Source organism: Callospermophilus lateralis, chromosome 2 (genome assembly GCF_048772815.1).
Source record: "Callospermophilus lateralis isolate mCalLat2 chromosome 2, mCalLat2.hap1, whole genome shotgun sequence".
Taxonomy (NCBI): domain Eukaryota; kingdom Metazoa; phylum Chordata; class Mammalia; order Rodentia; family Sciuridae; genus Callospermophilus; species Callospermophilus lateralis.
The window spans coordinates 200,154,378-200,170,778 of NC_135306.1; the positions used below are offsets into that span (position 1 = coordinate 200,154,378).

General features: G+C 35.2%; 1 protein-coding gene across 4 annotated transcripts in view; it reads left to right on the forward strand.

Annotated features, from left to right (window-relative positions):
- Positions 1-16,401, forward strand: part of Ms4a13 (membrane spanning 4-domains A13) — a 55,735-nt gene that overhangs the window by 27,605 nt on the left and 11,729 nt on the right. For 3 of the 4 annotated variants that reach the window (XM_076847297.2, XM_076847299.2, XM_076847298.2), the window contains one exon: positions 15,945-16,088. The exons of the other annotated variant lie outside the window; for it this stretch is intronic. In XM_076847297.2, the coding sequence (XP_076703412.1) occupies positions 15,945-16,088 (144 nt within the window). The remainder of the gene's footprint in view (positions 1-15,944; positions 16,089-16,401) is intronic. 4 annotated transcript variants of the gene reach the window in all.

Consider the following 16,401-nt stretch of genomic DNA (forward strand, 5'->3'; position numbering starts at 1 on the left):
AGAAAAAGATCCATCAAAGAAAGGAAACTTCAGACCAATATCCCTGATGATCATAGATGCAAAAATTCTGGCAAATTGCCTACAAAAACATATTAAAAAGATAGTGCACCATGATCAAGTGGTGGTTGGTTCAACATATGTAAATCAATAAATGTAATTCATCACATCAAACAGATATAAAGACAAGAATTACATGGTTATCTCAATAGATGCAGAAAGGGCATTTGACAAAATACAGCATCCATTCTTATTCAAAACACTAGCATAACTAGGAATGGTAGAAACATACTTCAACATTGTAAAAACTAAATGTGTTAAACCCAAGGCCAACATCATTCTAAAATGAGAAAAACTGAAAGCATTCCCTCTAAACATTCAAAGACAAGGATTCCTTCTTTCACCACTATTATTCATTATAGTCCTTGAAACTCTAAGCAGAGCAATTAGATGAAAGAAATTAAAGGTATAAGAATAGGAAAAGAGGAAATCAAACTCTCTTTGCTGGCAAAGGTTTCTATATTTAGAAGACCCAAAAAACTCCACCAGAAAACTTCTGTATCTCATAAATGAATTCAGTGGGGGAAACAGGATGTAAAGTTAACATCTATAAATCAATTGCATTCCTATACATCGGTGATAAATCAACTAAAAGATAAATTAGGAAAACTATCCCATTCACCAGCAATGTATGAGTGTACCTAGTCCCCCACATCCTAGCCAACATTTAATGTTACTTGTATTCTTGCCATTCTGACAGGAGTTAGATGGGATCTCAGTGTAGTTTTAGCAATTACACAAAAGAAAGAAATTAAAGGGATATGAATAGGAAAAAAAGAGCTCAAACTACCCCTATTTGCTGACTACAGTATTCTATATTTAGAACCAAAAAAACTCCACCAGAAAGCTTCTTGAACTCATAAATGAGTTCAGCAAAGCAACAGGATATAAAACCAACACCCACACATCAATTGCATTCCTATATACCAATGATGAATCAGGTGAAAGACAAATCAGGAAACTATCCCATTCACCTCAAAAAATAAAATAAAATACTTAGGAATCCATCTAACAAAAGAGGTGAAAGATCTCTACAATGAAAACCACAGAACACTAAATAAAGAAATTAAAGAAGACCTTAGAAAATGAAAAGATCGTTCATGTTTTTGGGTAGCCAAAATTAATATTGTCAAAACGGCCATACTACCAAAAGTGCTATACAGATTTAATATAATTCCTATTAAAATTCCAATGATGCTCTTCATAGAAATAGAAAGAGCAGTCATTAAATTCATTTGGAAAAATAAAAGGCCCAGAATAGCCAAGCAATCCTTAGTGAGAAAGGAGAAGCAGGAGGCATTACAATATAGACATTAAATTACACTACAGAGCCATAGTAACAAAAATGGCATGGTATTTGCACCAAAACAGACATAAATACCAATGGGTACAGAATAGAAGACACAGAGACAAACCCACATAAATACAGTTATCTCGTACTTTACCAAGATGCTGGAAACATTCATTGGAGGAAAAAAAAAAAGCCTCTTGAACAAATGGTGTAGGGAAAACTGGAAATACATATGTAGTATATTAAAATTGAACCCCTATCACCCACCCTGCACAAACCTCAAAGTGGATCAAGGACCTGGGAATTAGACCAGAGAAACTGTGCCTACTAGAAGAAAAAGTAGGCCCAAATCTCCATTATGTCTGCTTAGCAAAAGAATTCCTCAACTAGACTCCTAAGGCACAAGAAGTAAAATCAATGAGTAAATGGGATGGTATCAAATGACAAAGCTTCTTCACAGCAAAGTAAATAATCGGAACATGAGGAAAGAACTTACAGAATGGGAGAATATCTTTGCCACCTGAACCTCAGAGCATTAATCTCCAGGTTATATAAAGAACTCAAAAAACTTAACAACAACAACAACAACAACATGACCCAATCAATAATTGGGCTAAGAAACTGTACAGGTATTACCCAGAAATGAAATATGATCATATAAGAAATATAATAAAATATAAGAAAAAGTGTTCAACATTACTAGCAATTAGAAAAAATTAAAACTACACTGAAATTTCATCTCACTCCAGACAGAATGGCAATTATCAAGAATACAAGTAACGTTAAATGTTGGCGAGGATGTAAGGAAAAAAGTACACTCATACATTGCTGACAGGGCTGCAAATTGGTGCAACCACTCTGGAAATCTATATGGAGATTTCTTAGAACACTTGGAATGAAACCACCATTTGACCTAATTATCCCACTCCTTGGCAAACTGCCAGCATACTATAGTGATATGGTCATATCAATATTTATAGCAGCTCAGTTCACAATAGCTAAACTATGGAACCAACCAAGATGTCCTTCAAGAGATGAATGGATAAAGAAACTGTGGTATATATACAAAAGGGAATATTACTCTGCTACAAAGAAGAATGAAATCATGGTATTGCCAGTAAATGGCAAGTGAAATAAGTCAATTCAAAAAAAAAAAAACAAAAAAACAAAAGGCTAATGTTCTCTCTGATATGTGGATGCTAACATATAACCAGTGGGGCATGGAGAATAAAAGTTCATTGGATTAGGCAAAGGGAATGAAGGCAAGGGATGGGGAATGGGAATAGGAAAAACAGTAGTGAATCGGCCATAAGTTTCCCATGTTCATATATGAATACATGACTAGTGTAACTCCACATCCTGTATAATCACAAGAATGGAAAGTTATATTCCATATATAGTATATAAGTCAAAATACACTGTGTTGTCATGTATATCTAAAAAGAACAAATACATTTTTTAAAAAAAGAAAACTAAATGAGACTTTATTAAACACCTAACAGAATAACTAAGTGTCCAAATATTGACAATTCTAAGTAATATTAAAGACTATAGATGAAAGAAATCTCATACTTCTGATTAGAGTATAAATTTTCACAACAAATTTTAAAAACCTTTTAGACATTACCTATGAAAAGTTAATATGTGCTTAATCATGATCAGTAATCTAACTCCTTGGTATACACCCAGAGTTTGCACATATGTATTAAGATAACATTTCCAAGAATAGACATAACAGTATTTTTTTTCCAAAATGGAAACGACAAAAACGAGTGAGTGGTGAATAAACTGGGGCAAATTACTCTATTATGATTCTCTGCGACAATTAAAAGACAGAGTCTACTATCAGGCAAAGATGAATTAAAAGAATTCATCTTTTTTGAATTCCATTTATACGAAATTTGAAACCAGGAAAACTAAAGCTATATTGCTTAAGTAGGGATACAAGCTCAGTTGGTGAAACTAGAAAGGAAAAAAAGATGGGATGAAGGATTGATTACCTAAAAGTCAAAATGACACTTACCTGGGAGGGAAGGAATGGCTAATAGTTAGGAAGTATCATGAGAAGTTCAGGTGAATTTGGAGGTCCTGCTAACTGACCATGAATATTTTAATTGAAAAACTCAGGACGTATACCAAAAGTTACAAGCAATTCAAAGAACTTTAGAATGTGGACTGAGAGAATAATGAGACAGAAATAAGACAAAAGACACTTTAAGATCTTATTCCATAAATAGCAGCATTGTGTTTAAGAATTATCTATTTTTTATATGATTTTAAGAAACATGATGTGACTTGTAATTGGTTAATTTTTTTTTCCAGTCTCTGAATCCTGAAGACATTTCAACTGAAACAGAAGAGAGCTCTGTTTGAAAACCTTAGAAATGTGAGATTTTTACTGGTGTTGATATCTGATATGGGTAATAATGATGTTTCTGTAGAACAAACCTGGTACAAAGCCCACAGATTTCTGTGCAAAAGAAAATACAAAACAAGTTGGACTTTTCACCTTAGTATTCAAGAAATTTCTCTACACAAATTTTTCTAGGCTCCATGGAGAAAGCAATTCTGTATATAAACATGAGATTATAACAAGAGAGGGTTTGTTATCTAGGTACTCCAAATAGCTCTCAACTTTCCCTTACACAGATTTTGTAAAAGTGCAGTCTATAAAGACTTAAAGTATGATGTATAATTCACAGGAAAGCTAATTTATGTTTGTAAGAGTAAAAAGCACATTCCATATTCTTGAGTTCTTCTACCTGAACTAGCTTCTACTTAACAAGTATGAATCAAAATGCCACCAATTCAGAGATCCTTCATTGTTCCTTGACTTCTCCTCTTCTCATTAAAGTTCCTTTCTGCCCTGAAAGTTTCTGCTGTCTTTCTTCCCCTCTCATTCCCGCTTCATCTGCTTATCATTGTTTGGGTCATCTGTTCACTTGTTTTTCAAAGCAAACTGCCTTTACCCAATAGGAAGTTCCCAGAAATTTGTTCTGAACTCAGTTATCCTCTTTTCCATTATGGAACATGACTTCAGAAAACTTGGTTCAGCAATATTAATCATGCCATTTAGTACATGTAACTCTCTTTTAAATGTAATGTTGTTTTTGTTTGTTTTCTGCCCTCTCAAGGTGTTTCACAACTGTTATCTACTACTGTCAGTTAGAATCCCTTTTGTCTGGCCAAGAGAAGAAGGGAAGGAAGGTACTTGGCTTACAGACTGTCTCTTGTCAGCTAAGCTCACTCATGATCCTGTCAGTTTTCAATGAATTTCTCACTGGGAAGTAAATACAATGAATAGAATGTTTCATGAGCTCAAAATATACCTAGAATTATAATTCATAATTATAAATTTTTAAATATCTGTTTAATTCAAATGAAGAAAAATGGGAAACAAATAATAAATAGTATGGCATCAGAATATAAGCCAAATATATCACAATGGATTGCTAACCTTATGCTGCTAACAAGAGACAGAAATAAATGTGGCAAGTATATGTAAGACTTCTGGAAAAAATAACCCATAATATTGAACTGAGTGTAAACAAAGAAGACCCAAATAAATGAAGAGATATTCTATGTTTCTTTATTTAAAAGGATCAGTGTTGAAAGATGTCAGTTCTCTAGTTTTTGATGACAATAATGGGATTAGAATTGACATCAACAGTTGTGTCACTGCACATGAGATAAGGGAGTATTGGGAAAGCACTGGAGTCTGACTCCAGAAATATTTTTTTTTTTTTTGCTTTTTAGAATAATAAAAGAGAAAAAGAAATAGACTATACAGTGCCAGGCATGTGGCTACTTGGAGAGAGAAGGGAAACTCCTCTCTAGATGTTAAAAAAAAAAAGGAATCCTATTGAATTCAAGAAAAACAGACTCTACTATTAGGCAAATAAGTAGTCCAAGCAGAGAATTAATATTGCATGGTGATAAGGTGTGAAAGAAGAGACTACTAGCACTCTGCATTTTCCTACACTTTCTATGCAGGAGATCAGAAATCTCTCTTTTTTCACTGGACGCCAGATGCCTGGACCAAAATTTAGCCAGGGCTCAGGAGTGAGACTGTAGAATGAACCTGTGAGGAGCTCTGGGCTACAGCAGGCATGACAACAGGTCCTTGGAAATTGGCAATCTAAGGTTTAGAACAAGGTCTGAGAGCAGCAGGATTTGGATGTGGGAGTGGCCTGGGTACCAGAGCGCTGATCCTGGATTTAGTGGAAACTCTACTCCTGCAGCACATCATCCTACCATGGACAAAGCGGGCCTGACTACCTGACTCATGCTCAGAGGTATTTGGAGGATTCAGTACCACTGTAACATGAATACTTCCCCACCCCACTCCAGTCTCCTGCCACATAGGTGCTCAACACATGGATTGACTCTTGGGGTGTAGGGCAAGAAATCATAAAAACTGAATCGGTCCCCAGACCCTGTAGGCAAGAGGGCTAAGCCAGTGGCCTCTACCATATCCACACCCATATCCCCAGGCACAAAATTCAGAAATACTGAGGTTAAATTGGCTCTGCAATGGATGTTCCCACAGTATTCCTTGGGCAAGAAGAGTAGAGCTGAGCCTGTAAACTTCACTATCAGGTTTGGCCTGCGTGGACTAGAACTGAGAAGAAACAAACTGATCTGCAATTACACCCCACAAATTTACCATATCTGGTGTAGGTTAAATCTGAAGCTCCAGAAGTGTGTCCATTTTTATCATCTCAGCAATATGAGGATTTTCATTGTTGTTGTTATTACTTTTTGCTTATGCTTTTATAAGTTATTTTGTTTTCTTCATTTTCTTCCTGTCCTCTAATTATATGTATTTTTTCAATTAATTGAATTTTTCTCAATATCTCTTTTTGCCTTTCTCATGTATATTCTATTCTTTCTCATTTCTTCTATCTTCCCTCCCTCTTCTTTCTTTTCCTTTCCATCTATATATTTCATTATTAAGTACATTATCATTAATGCCTAATTTTTCAACCTAATCTATATTATTCATCCTCTTTTCTCTTTGGTTAGTGGAGTTGCAGAGATCAAATATAAGTTTTTATTATATTTTGACATATGGTTGAATCTTAAAATACCATTGCTCGTGGTAGTTATTCTCTCCTTTCACAGTGATGCTGGGAGATAAATTTAGTGCTTACATTATGCTAAGTGGGTGCTTTGACACTGAGGTATACCCACAGCCCAATGCATATTGTAAAGATACAATATCTCACTAAAAGACTGCCCACACACACAATAGTGAAAAAGAAAGCCATCCCAAGAGATATGCAAACCTCAACAGAGAATGACAAGAAACATGAGAAAACAGGTCAACGCGATGCCTCCAAGTTTGTAACTCCCCAATAACTGAATCCATAGATAACAAAGTAGAAAAATTTTGGACAAAGTATTCAGAAAATTGAGAGACAAAATGATCAAGGAATTCATACAAATAACTGAATGGATTAAGGAAGACAAGAGATTGGGGTTGTAGCTCAGTGGTAGCGTGCTTGCCTAGCACAAGTGAGACAGTGGGTTCAATCCTCAGCACCACATAAAGATAAATAAAATAAAGGTATTGTATCCATCTACATCTAAAAACAGTTTTTTAAAAAAATAAGAATTAAAAAGGAAGACAGTACAGGATATGAATGAAAAATTCTATAGAAATTCTGAAAAAGAACCAAACAGAAATGAAAAACACAATAAATCAAATGAAGAACTCAATTGAAAGTCTCACTAATAGACTAAGTGAAGAAGACAGAATTTCAGGACTGAAGACAAAGTTGTGGAACCTGAACACATGGTCACAATTAAAAGGAAAAAAAAAAGAATCAGAATACACAAGAACCCTGGGACAACATAAAGAGAAACAACTTAATACTCATTTAAAGCAAACCATTTGCAACAACAGAATATTTCTCGGTCCAGGCAGACTTGAAACAACTTAAAGTGTAGCCCTGAGAGAAAATAATTGCAACCCTAGATTTCTATACACAGTGAAGTAGAAATAAAAACCTTCTAAGATAAAATAAAAGGACTCCAAGACCAAGAAGCCAGCATTACAGAAGATACTCAAAGGAATTCTACACGCAGAAGATAAACACAATCAAGAGCACACATGCAATAATAAATCTCATTAGTAGAATAGATAAGTAAATGAGAATTAAGAATGAAATATTAAAGATAAAATGAAAATGACAGGAATTAATACTTACCTCTTTATAATAACACTGAATGTAAATGGTTCTAATTCTCCAATTAAAAGACATTGACAACAACATTATAAAACAAGTTCCAAATATATGTTGTCTTTAAGAAAAATACCTCATTGGCAAAGACATACACAAACTGAAAGTGAAGGAATGGAAAATTATATTCTATGCAAATGAAATCCAGAGCAAGAGTATCTATATTCATATATGACAAAGCTGACTTCAAGCCAAAATTTATCATAAGAGACAAAGATCATTAGGTATTGGTAAAGGGAACAATCCAAGAAGCATATGTAATGATTGTGTGGAATAAATCTGACCTAACTTTCCTATGTACATATGTGAATATACCACAGTAAATCTCACTTTTACATATATCCATAAGGCACTAATTTAAAGATAAATAATGAATAGCAGAAAGGTCAGTCGATTAGAATAAGGGAATGTGAGAGAGAGAGAAAGAGAGGAAAAGGGGAAGTGCTCCCTACTGAATTAGAGCAAATTCTATTCCATGCTTTTTTGTCAAAATGACATAACTACATAATGACATAACTACAAAGAACTAATAATTTTTTAGAGAAAATATCATGATGGTAAATATTTATGCTCCAAGTGCATCCAATTTCATAAAATGAACAATACTTGACTTACAGGAACACATAGACCCCAATACCATAGGAGTGGGTGATTTCAGTGTTCCACTCTCACTAATGAATAAGTCATACTAACAAGAAAAACAATCAACAAAGATATTACAGAGTTAAAATAATTTTTAGATCAAATGGATTTAACAGACATCTGAAGAATATTTAACCCAATAGCAATTTCATACACTTTTCAGCTACCTACTGAACTTCCTCCAAAATACATCATACATTAGGCCGCAGACAAGTCATAGAAATACAAATAAAAATTGAAATAATTTCTTGTGCCTTATTAGATCATTACAGAATAAATTAGACATGAACAGAAAAAAAACTACAGAAACTATACAAACACATGGAGTTTAAAAAATATGCTTTTAGAAAAATGTTATTAGTTCATTTTAATTACACATAATATTGGGATTCATATTGGCATAACCACACATGCATGAAATATATTTGCTCCATTTCAGTCCCTAGTATTTTCTCTTTACCTTCCTTCTTCCATCCCCCATCCTTTTCCTCTGCTTCACAGATCTTCCTTCCATATATTATTTTATAAAAAGTGCTTTATACACATAAAGATATACATAAAGGTGAAATTCACTGATATTTTGACATATGTACATAGCATAATTTGGTCAATTTCATTCCATAGTTCCTCCCTTTTCCCATTCTTCCTCCCTTCCTCTTTGTCCCCTTCCTTTGCTCCAATATATCCCTTCTATTTTTGGTGATACACCCCCCCCTCTGCACTTTTTCTCCTTATTTTGCTTTAGCTTCTGCACATGAGAGAAAACATTGGACTCTTGGTTTTCTGAATCAGGCTCATTTCACATGGCATTATGTTCTACAGTTCCATCCATTTACCAGCAAATGTCATAATTTCATTTTTCTTTATTGTTGAGTAAAACTCCATTTGTGTATATACCATATTTTCTTAATCCATTCATCTGTTAATGTGTACCTGGGATGGTTCCATAACTTGGTACTTGTGAATGGTGCTGCTATAAACACTGATGTGCCTGTATCACTATATTATGCTAATTTTAGTTCTTTTGGATAAATACCAACAAGAGGGACAGCTGGATATGGTTTCCTAGTTTTTTAAGGAATATCCATGCTGTTTTTCAGAATGGTTGTACTAATTTGCAGTCCTACCAACAATATATGAGTGTACATTTTTGCCCACATCCTCGCAATTCTGAATGATGAATGGTCATGAAAGAAATCAGGAAAATGAGCAAAACCATCCCAAAACTAGTGGAAGGAAAGAAATAATAATGATTGAGCTGAAATTAATGACATAAATATCAGAACATAACAAGGATGCCTCTTTCACCTGTGATATTCAACATCATACTCCAAGTTTTAACAAGAGTTATTAGACTTAAAAAGAAAAAAGTATCTAAATTGGAAAGGAAGGGGTAAACTCTCTCTGAATAGAAAATCCAAAAGAAACCACAAGAAAGCTAGCTACTAAAGCTAATAAAATAATTCTGCAAGATCAACACACAAAAATTCCTGAATTCCAAAGTTACTACAAAGCTAAAGTTACTAAAATAATGACACACAGACAAATCAGACAAAATATTGTTGTCTTGTCATTGCTAACAAGTCCATACTCCCCAAAGTGATTTCCAGATTCAATGCAATTTCTATCAAAATGCCAATTACATTCTTTATAGAAATAAAAATCAAAATAGTAAAACTTATATGGAACTACCAAAGACTCCAAATAGCCAAAGCCATCTTGAACAAAATTGGAGGAATCAAAATACTTGCTCTCAAAACATACCAAGAAGCTATAGTAAGTACAAAACAAACCATGCTACTATAACAGTTGACACCAATGGAACAGAATGAGAACCCTGAAATAAATGCACACATCACCCAACTGAACTTTAACACCCAAAACTACATTAGATAAAGGACAACCTCTTCAATTAATGGTGCTGGGAAAATTGAATATCTATATGCATAAAAGAAAATGACTCCATCTCTCACCGGGTACAAAAAATCAACTCAAAATGAATCAAAGATCTAACCACAAGACCTGAAACTATGAAACTACTAGCAGAAAACACAGGAGAAACACTTTAAGACATTAGTATATGCAATATTTTTTTTAAAAATAAGATGCCCAAAATACAGGCAACGATATCAAAAATATACTCAGCACAGGAAACAACCAGCAGAGTGACGAGACCACCTGTAAGACGGGAGAAAGTATTTGCAAACTATTCATCCAACATAAGATTAACATCTGGAATATAGAAGGGATCTACACAATCTAACAATAGCAATAAAATCAATTTTTAAAGTAGGCAAATGACTTGAAGACACATTTCTCCAAAAGGCCCACAAGTATATGAAAAGAAGTTCAATATCACTAGTCATCAGGAAAATCCAAATCCAAATGAGATACCATGTCACCCCAGTTAGAATAGCTGTTAGAAACACATCCTGGTGAAGATACAGAGCCCCCAGTCTCAAACCCCCGCCGCTGCGTGCGCGCGGGTCTCTCGCGCAGAGACCCTCCCAACTGCGCTCCTGGCCACAACCGTGGCATCAGAACCTTCAAGAAGGTTCATGAGCCCCGGGAGGAAGCAGTGCCCACCGCGCAGGTGCTGCTTCCAGGACTGCCTGAGATGGAATATCTGGAAGTAAAAGCGGCTCCTGCAGGATCCCGCCCCTGTAACCCTGCGATCAAGTCAGTGTAGGGATCCAGCTCGAACCACACTGAAGGCACGAGTTCTTGGATTTCAGTTGTACACCGGTTTCTGTTGTTTGCTCCTCAGTACAATCCTATGGGTGTTTTTGTTTGTGACTTTGTTTTCTGCTGAGAAAAGAACCTTTGAAAAGAGTAAATGAATAGACAAGGTCACCTAAAAACTGGTAAGATTTGTGCTCAGTTTGACTTTTTCCCCTACACTTTTCTGTTTTCTCATTTTCAAGTGCCAGTAGGCCATCCCAAGGACAACTTAACCTTGAGACTTCATGGTTTATATAAGTAGAAGGAAAGTTTGTAAATGAAGAATTTGAAGACAGGTCTTTAGACTCCAGATATGGCTATAAATAAGTGCTGAAGAAAAAACACGTAGCCACCAGATATTGGAGATTGAGGCGAGTGGATCCTAAAACCCATGTGAGAGAAGCTAGGGGAGAAGGCCATTAAAAAACAAAAAAGAAATAAAGCATACAAACAACCAACCCTCTGGTTAAAAAAAAATCAAATCATTGCTCAGTTTATCAAAATTAAGATTTATTTATTATAACATGTGAACAGGTATGTTTACCTAGTATAAGAGCAAGAAGTCAGGTTTCCAAAATAAATGGGAACTAAAAAATTGAAAGTCACAGAGACATAAGGAATTCTGCTCCTTCTCCATCTCTGCTTTTCATCTTTATTATTCTCACTCCCAAAAGAGTGTGGCCTTACCACTGCTTCTAATTCTTACATTTAACCAACCCCGCCACAAAAAATCTGGGAAAAAGTATATCCTGGCCCATCTTGAATTAGATCGCCACTTTTGTCTCAGTCAGTTAGGATCAAGAAATAATTCCTCTCCTTCTCCCTCCCTGCCTGCCCCCCTCTCTCTCAACCTTCCTCCCTCCATCACTCCTTCCCTTCCTTAGCCTGATGGTGTTGGGGATTAAACCCAAGTTCTTGGGTAAATTAGGAAACCCTCTCCCTCTGAGCTACATCCCCAGCCCATAGTAAGTATGGAAGCTAGGAAGGACTGGTGTGAGTTATAGAGAATGACAAAGGTTAAAGATGGAAATATGTGGATCATAATTCTTCCAATTGAACATCTTCCCTATATTCTTTTATTGGTCCCTAACCTATAAAGTCCACTTTTCAAAAGTACAGTATGTGGCACTTTGTTTTCCAGCCTCTTCTGAAGCTGGTGTAGGCGTGCAATATGGATTCTTCCAGGCAGGCATTCCTGAACTAGACTTCAATTTAAAAAGCAACAACACTGGAGTAATAGAACAAACCAGAGTGACCCAAAGTCCAGTTTTTCTGATTCTGTAAATGTGGGGATATGGGTAATTTCTAGAGGGGTCGATGTGATCTGGGAAGCCACAATATAGTATTTGCTAAGACTGCCTGGTCGAATTTGATAAGTGAGCAAGACATCTTTGAAAGATAAGTATTGGATTTTGTAATAATAATATTGGTGATGTGATGAAAAATACCTTTCATGTGACTACAAAGTAGTGAAAATGAGTAGCTATCGGATTATATTTCCTCTCAAGTTTCTTGTGTATCTTACCCAAGAAAATAATATTAACTTGTCTCCATATTTTCCTCAGAAAAGAAACATTTACCTTTTCGTTTCTCTGTTGTATCATAGTGAAAAAATGCCTCGAAGACGTCTGTTGGTAAAAGAGGAAATGAGAATACTGGGGGTAAGATATCAATGCCACTTGAGTGAAAAAGTGACTGTGATGTTACCGTTTCTAAACATAAAATGGAAGGAGCTTTAACCACCTCTGTGAATTCCCCAAATGTAGGAAAGTTCACAAAAGTGTCCCTACGATGGTTATGTACTATCTCTGTTTTCCACATGCAGCCTGACACACAAGTGTTATGTTAGATGAAAGTTAGAGCAGAAATTTGGGACGTATTAGCCATGTTTAAATGACCCCACACCATTCCAATCTGCCTCTAACCTCAGAAAATATGCCCTGAGTCTGGAAATGGGTAGAAGATCTCCTTTTGCAACTGTAAATTATTTCAACCCTAAACTGATGGCAGAATCCTAAATGTGATGGTCAAATTGTGGGAACTGCATTTAGAATAAACTGCAGGCCACGGAACTCTCTGGATGATGGTCATGAGAGCCCTGTTTTCCCTAGACCCGCCACTGCTCACCTGGTCAACCTATCCACTCGAGCAGGTATCCCCTTATTTCTGGGAGATTTAGCATTGTCCACTCATATTAGGAGTCAAATCAGCAGGGTTAAAGGTTCAGGAAAATTCCCAACAATCAAAAAAATTAAAAGTGGGGGAGGGCCTCCTCAAACTATGAAGTGAGTTGAGCAAAGTCACAGGATATGAGATCAATATAACAATAAATTGTGTGTCTGTATAATTGCAATGAACATATGGAACCAAAAATTTAAGATGCAATACTATTTACAATTACTCAAAAAAATTAAAATACTTAGAAATCCAACAAACCATGTGGAGGACTTGAGTTCTGAAAATTACCAAATACTGATGAAAGAATTGAAAGACATGATTGTAGATTACAGAATTCAACATAATAAGATGTTTATTCTCCCCAAATGAACATATATATTTGGCAAAATTCCTATCAAAATCCCAGTAATATCTTTTGTAGAAGTATAAATAAGATTATTTAAAATGTATATGGAAAGGCAGAGAAACTAAGACAAATAATTTTTTATATATTAATGCATTACAGTCATACATAACAGTGGAGTTCATTTTGACATATTCATAAAGGCCTATAGCATAGTTTTCTCCATTGCAATCGCCAGTACATCTCCTTCCTTTTCCTCCTCCTTCCTCTGCTCTGCTGCTTTCCTTTTATTTACTTATTTAATTTTAAATTGTTGTATTAGAGTCATCTATGAAAGTGGAATTAATTGTGATATATTCATACATGCATATAGTATAATTTGGTTAATTTCATTACCCAATTCTTCCCCTTTTCCTCTCCTCTTTCCTACCTCATGTTCCCTCATTCTACTCTATTGATCTCTAATCAATTGTTGTGAGATCCCTTCTTTTTTTCCTTCTAGCATCCACATATGAGAGAAAATAGTTGACCCTTGAATTTTTGAGTCTGGCTTATTTCACTTAGCATATTGTTTTTCAGTTCTATCGATTTACCATCAAATGTCATAGTTTCATTCTTCTTTATGGCCAAGTGGAACTCCATTGGATATATGTACCTCATTTAACTTATCCATTTGTCTATTGACAGGCACCTAAACTGGTTCCGTAACTGGGTGTTGTGAATTGTGCTGCTGTAAACATCGATGTGCCTGTATCTCTATAGTATGAGGATTTGAGTTCTTTTGTATACCCCAAGGAGTAGGGTAGCAGGGTCATATGGTGTTCTATTCCTTGTCATTTAAGGAATCTCCATACTGTCTTCCAGGGTGGTTGTACTAATTTGCAGTCCCACCAACAATGCATAAATGTCTCTTTCCCCAACATCTTTGCCAAAATTATCATTACTTCTATTGTTCAACTATTGATTTTATTGTTTTTAAAATCAAGAATAACGTGGGAAGAATCACACTGCTTGATTTAAAATTGAAACTGTGTGATGGTGTTCTAGCAAGAAAAGCATTAATGAATGGAACAGAACACACAATCCAGAAATAGACTACAGAAGTACAACCAACTGGGTTTTGATAAAGCTAATTCAATGGAAGAAACATAGTTCCCTCAACAAATGGTGTTGGAAAAGTCATCAGTTAAAAACAAACAAAAACAACTCAGCCTGTCTCCCACCTCATAAAATATAAAGCTATGACACTTAGAAGGAAGTGAAGGAGAAAATATTTGGTAACTAGAACACAATGAAAACTTCCAGATATGACAGCAAACGTATAATCAATGCATCAAAGAAAAAAATCAACAAATAAAACTTCATCACAATTAAAATACTGTGTTTTGTGAAAGACTGTTTCTTGGAAGATGAAGTGACAAGCTACAGTTCTGTGAGAAAATACTTGCAAACTATATATCTGGCAAAAGATTTAGATCCAGAATACGTTTTTTGACTCTCAAAACAGTAGAAAATATTACAAATGATCCTATTTTAAAGTCAGAAAAAGATATAAAGAGACATTTCATTGAGGAAGATATAAAGATGGCAAATCAGCACATAGAAAAATCATTAGCCACCAAAGAAATGAAAACAGACCATGAAAGGCTATCACTACCTGTCTATTAAAAACAACTAAAAAAATAGTGACAATGTCAAATGCTGGAGACAATATAAAAAAATTAGATATATCTTAACATTGATGGTGAGAATACACATATGGTACAGCCACTCTGGAAAGTAGTCTTTCTGAATACCAAACACATTCTTGCCATTAAAGCCAGAAAACACATCCCTTGGCATTTCTCCCAGAAAACTGAAAACTGATGTGTGCTCAGCAACTTACTTGCACATGACTATTCATAACATTTTAATTTATAATAGCACCAGAACTGGAAACTCAAATGCTGTTCAACAGGTGAATAGTTGAACAAACTACAGTCTTCACCCCATGGAATACTACTCAGAAATAAAAAAGGAATGGACTACGTCAATACACACAACAACTTGATGGATCTCAAAGGTGTTATGCTAAATGAAAAAAAGCAAGTCCCAAAAGCACTTACTGAATGTTTCCACTATGTGACATTCTCTAAATGATAGAAGTTATAGATCTGGAAAACATATTAGTAACTACCAGGAGTTTGAGGGAGAGTGACAAGAAAGGTGTGGCATGAGGGATACCTTTGTATTGATAGGAGAGTTATCGATTATGGCAGGTCATACAAATACACACAGAGAATGGCACACAACCATACATACAACATCAAGAGCAACCTCTGCATTCTGATGTTGTATAATAGGTAAGATATGAGCATTCTGTGAGTTCATCACATATTTCTTCTTCACCCCCACAGTTTCTTGATGTGTGTTTCTTTCCAATGTTGAACTGAAATAGTAAGTGATTAAGGATGGTGGTTTTTTCCAGGCCATACAAATAATGACTGGTGTGATTCATAACAACCTGGGAATAATCTGGCTGTATTTGTTCTTAACACAAACTCTGACATTTGGAAAAGGATACCTGCCTTTAGCACTGATATCAGGATATCCATTTTGGTCATCTTTGTCTGTGAGTAAATAATTTAATCCCTGATAGTTAATCATTAATTTATTCATTACATTTGTTGACTGCTTCTGAGACAAGCAGTGTGCCAGAGATAGAAAATTAAAAACACAAAATCCCTATTCTCAAGAAATTCATTCTTACATCCAGTTGAAAAAGACTACATCAATATAAAAAGCTTAGATTCTTGTCATTGATATGCTTTCAAATAAGAGTAGATCTTGTTTAAAGGCCACTTTTATATTAGATGCAATGGTAAGGTGCACAAGAGGCATTTGGGGAAGACAGAAAATGGTTAGTCACCCATATGGTATATATT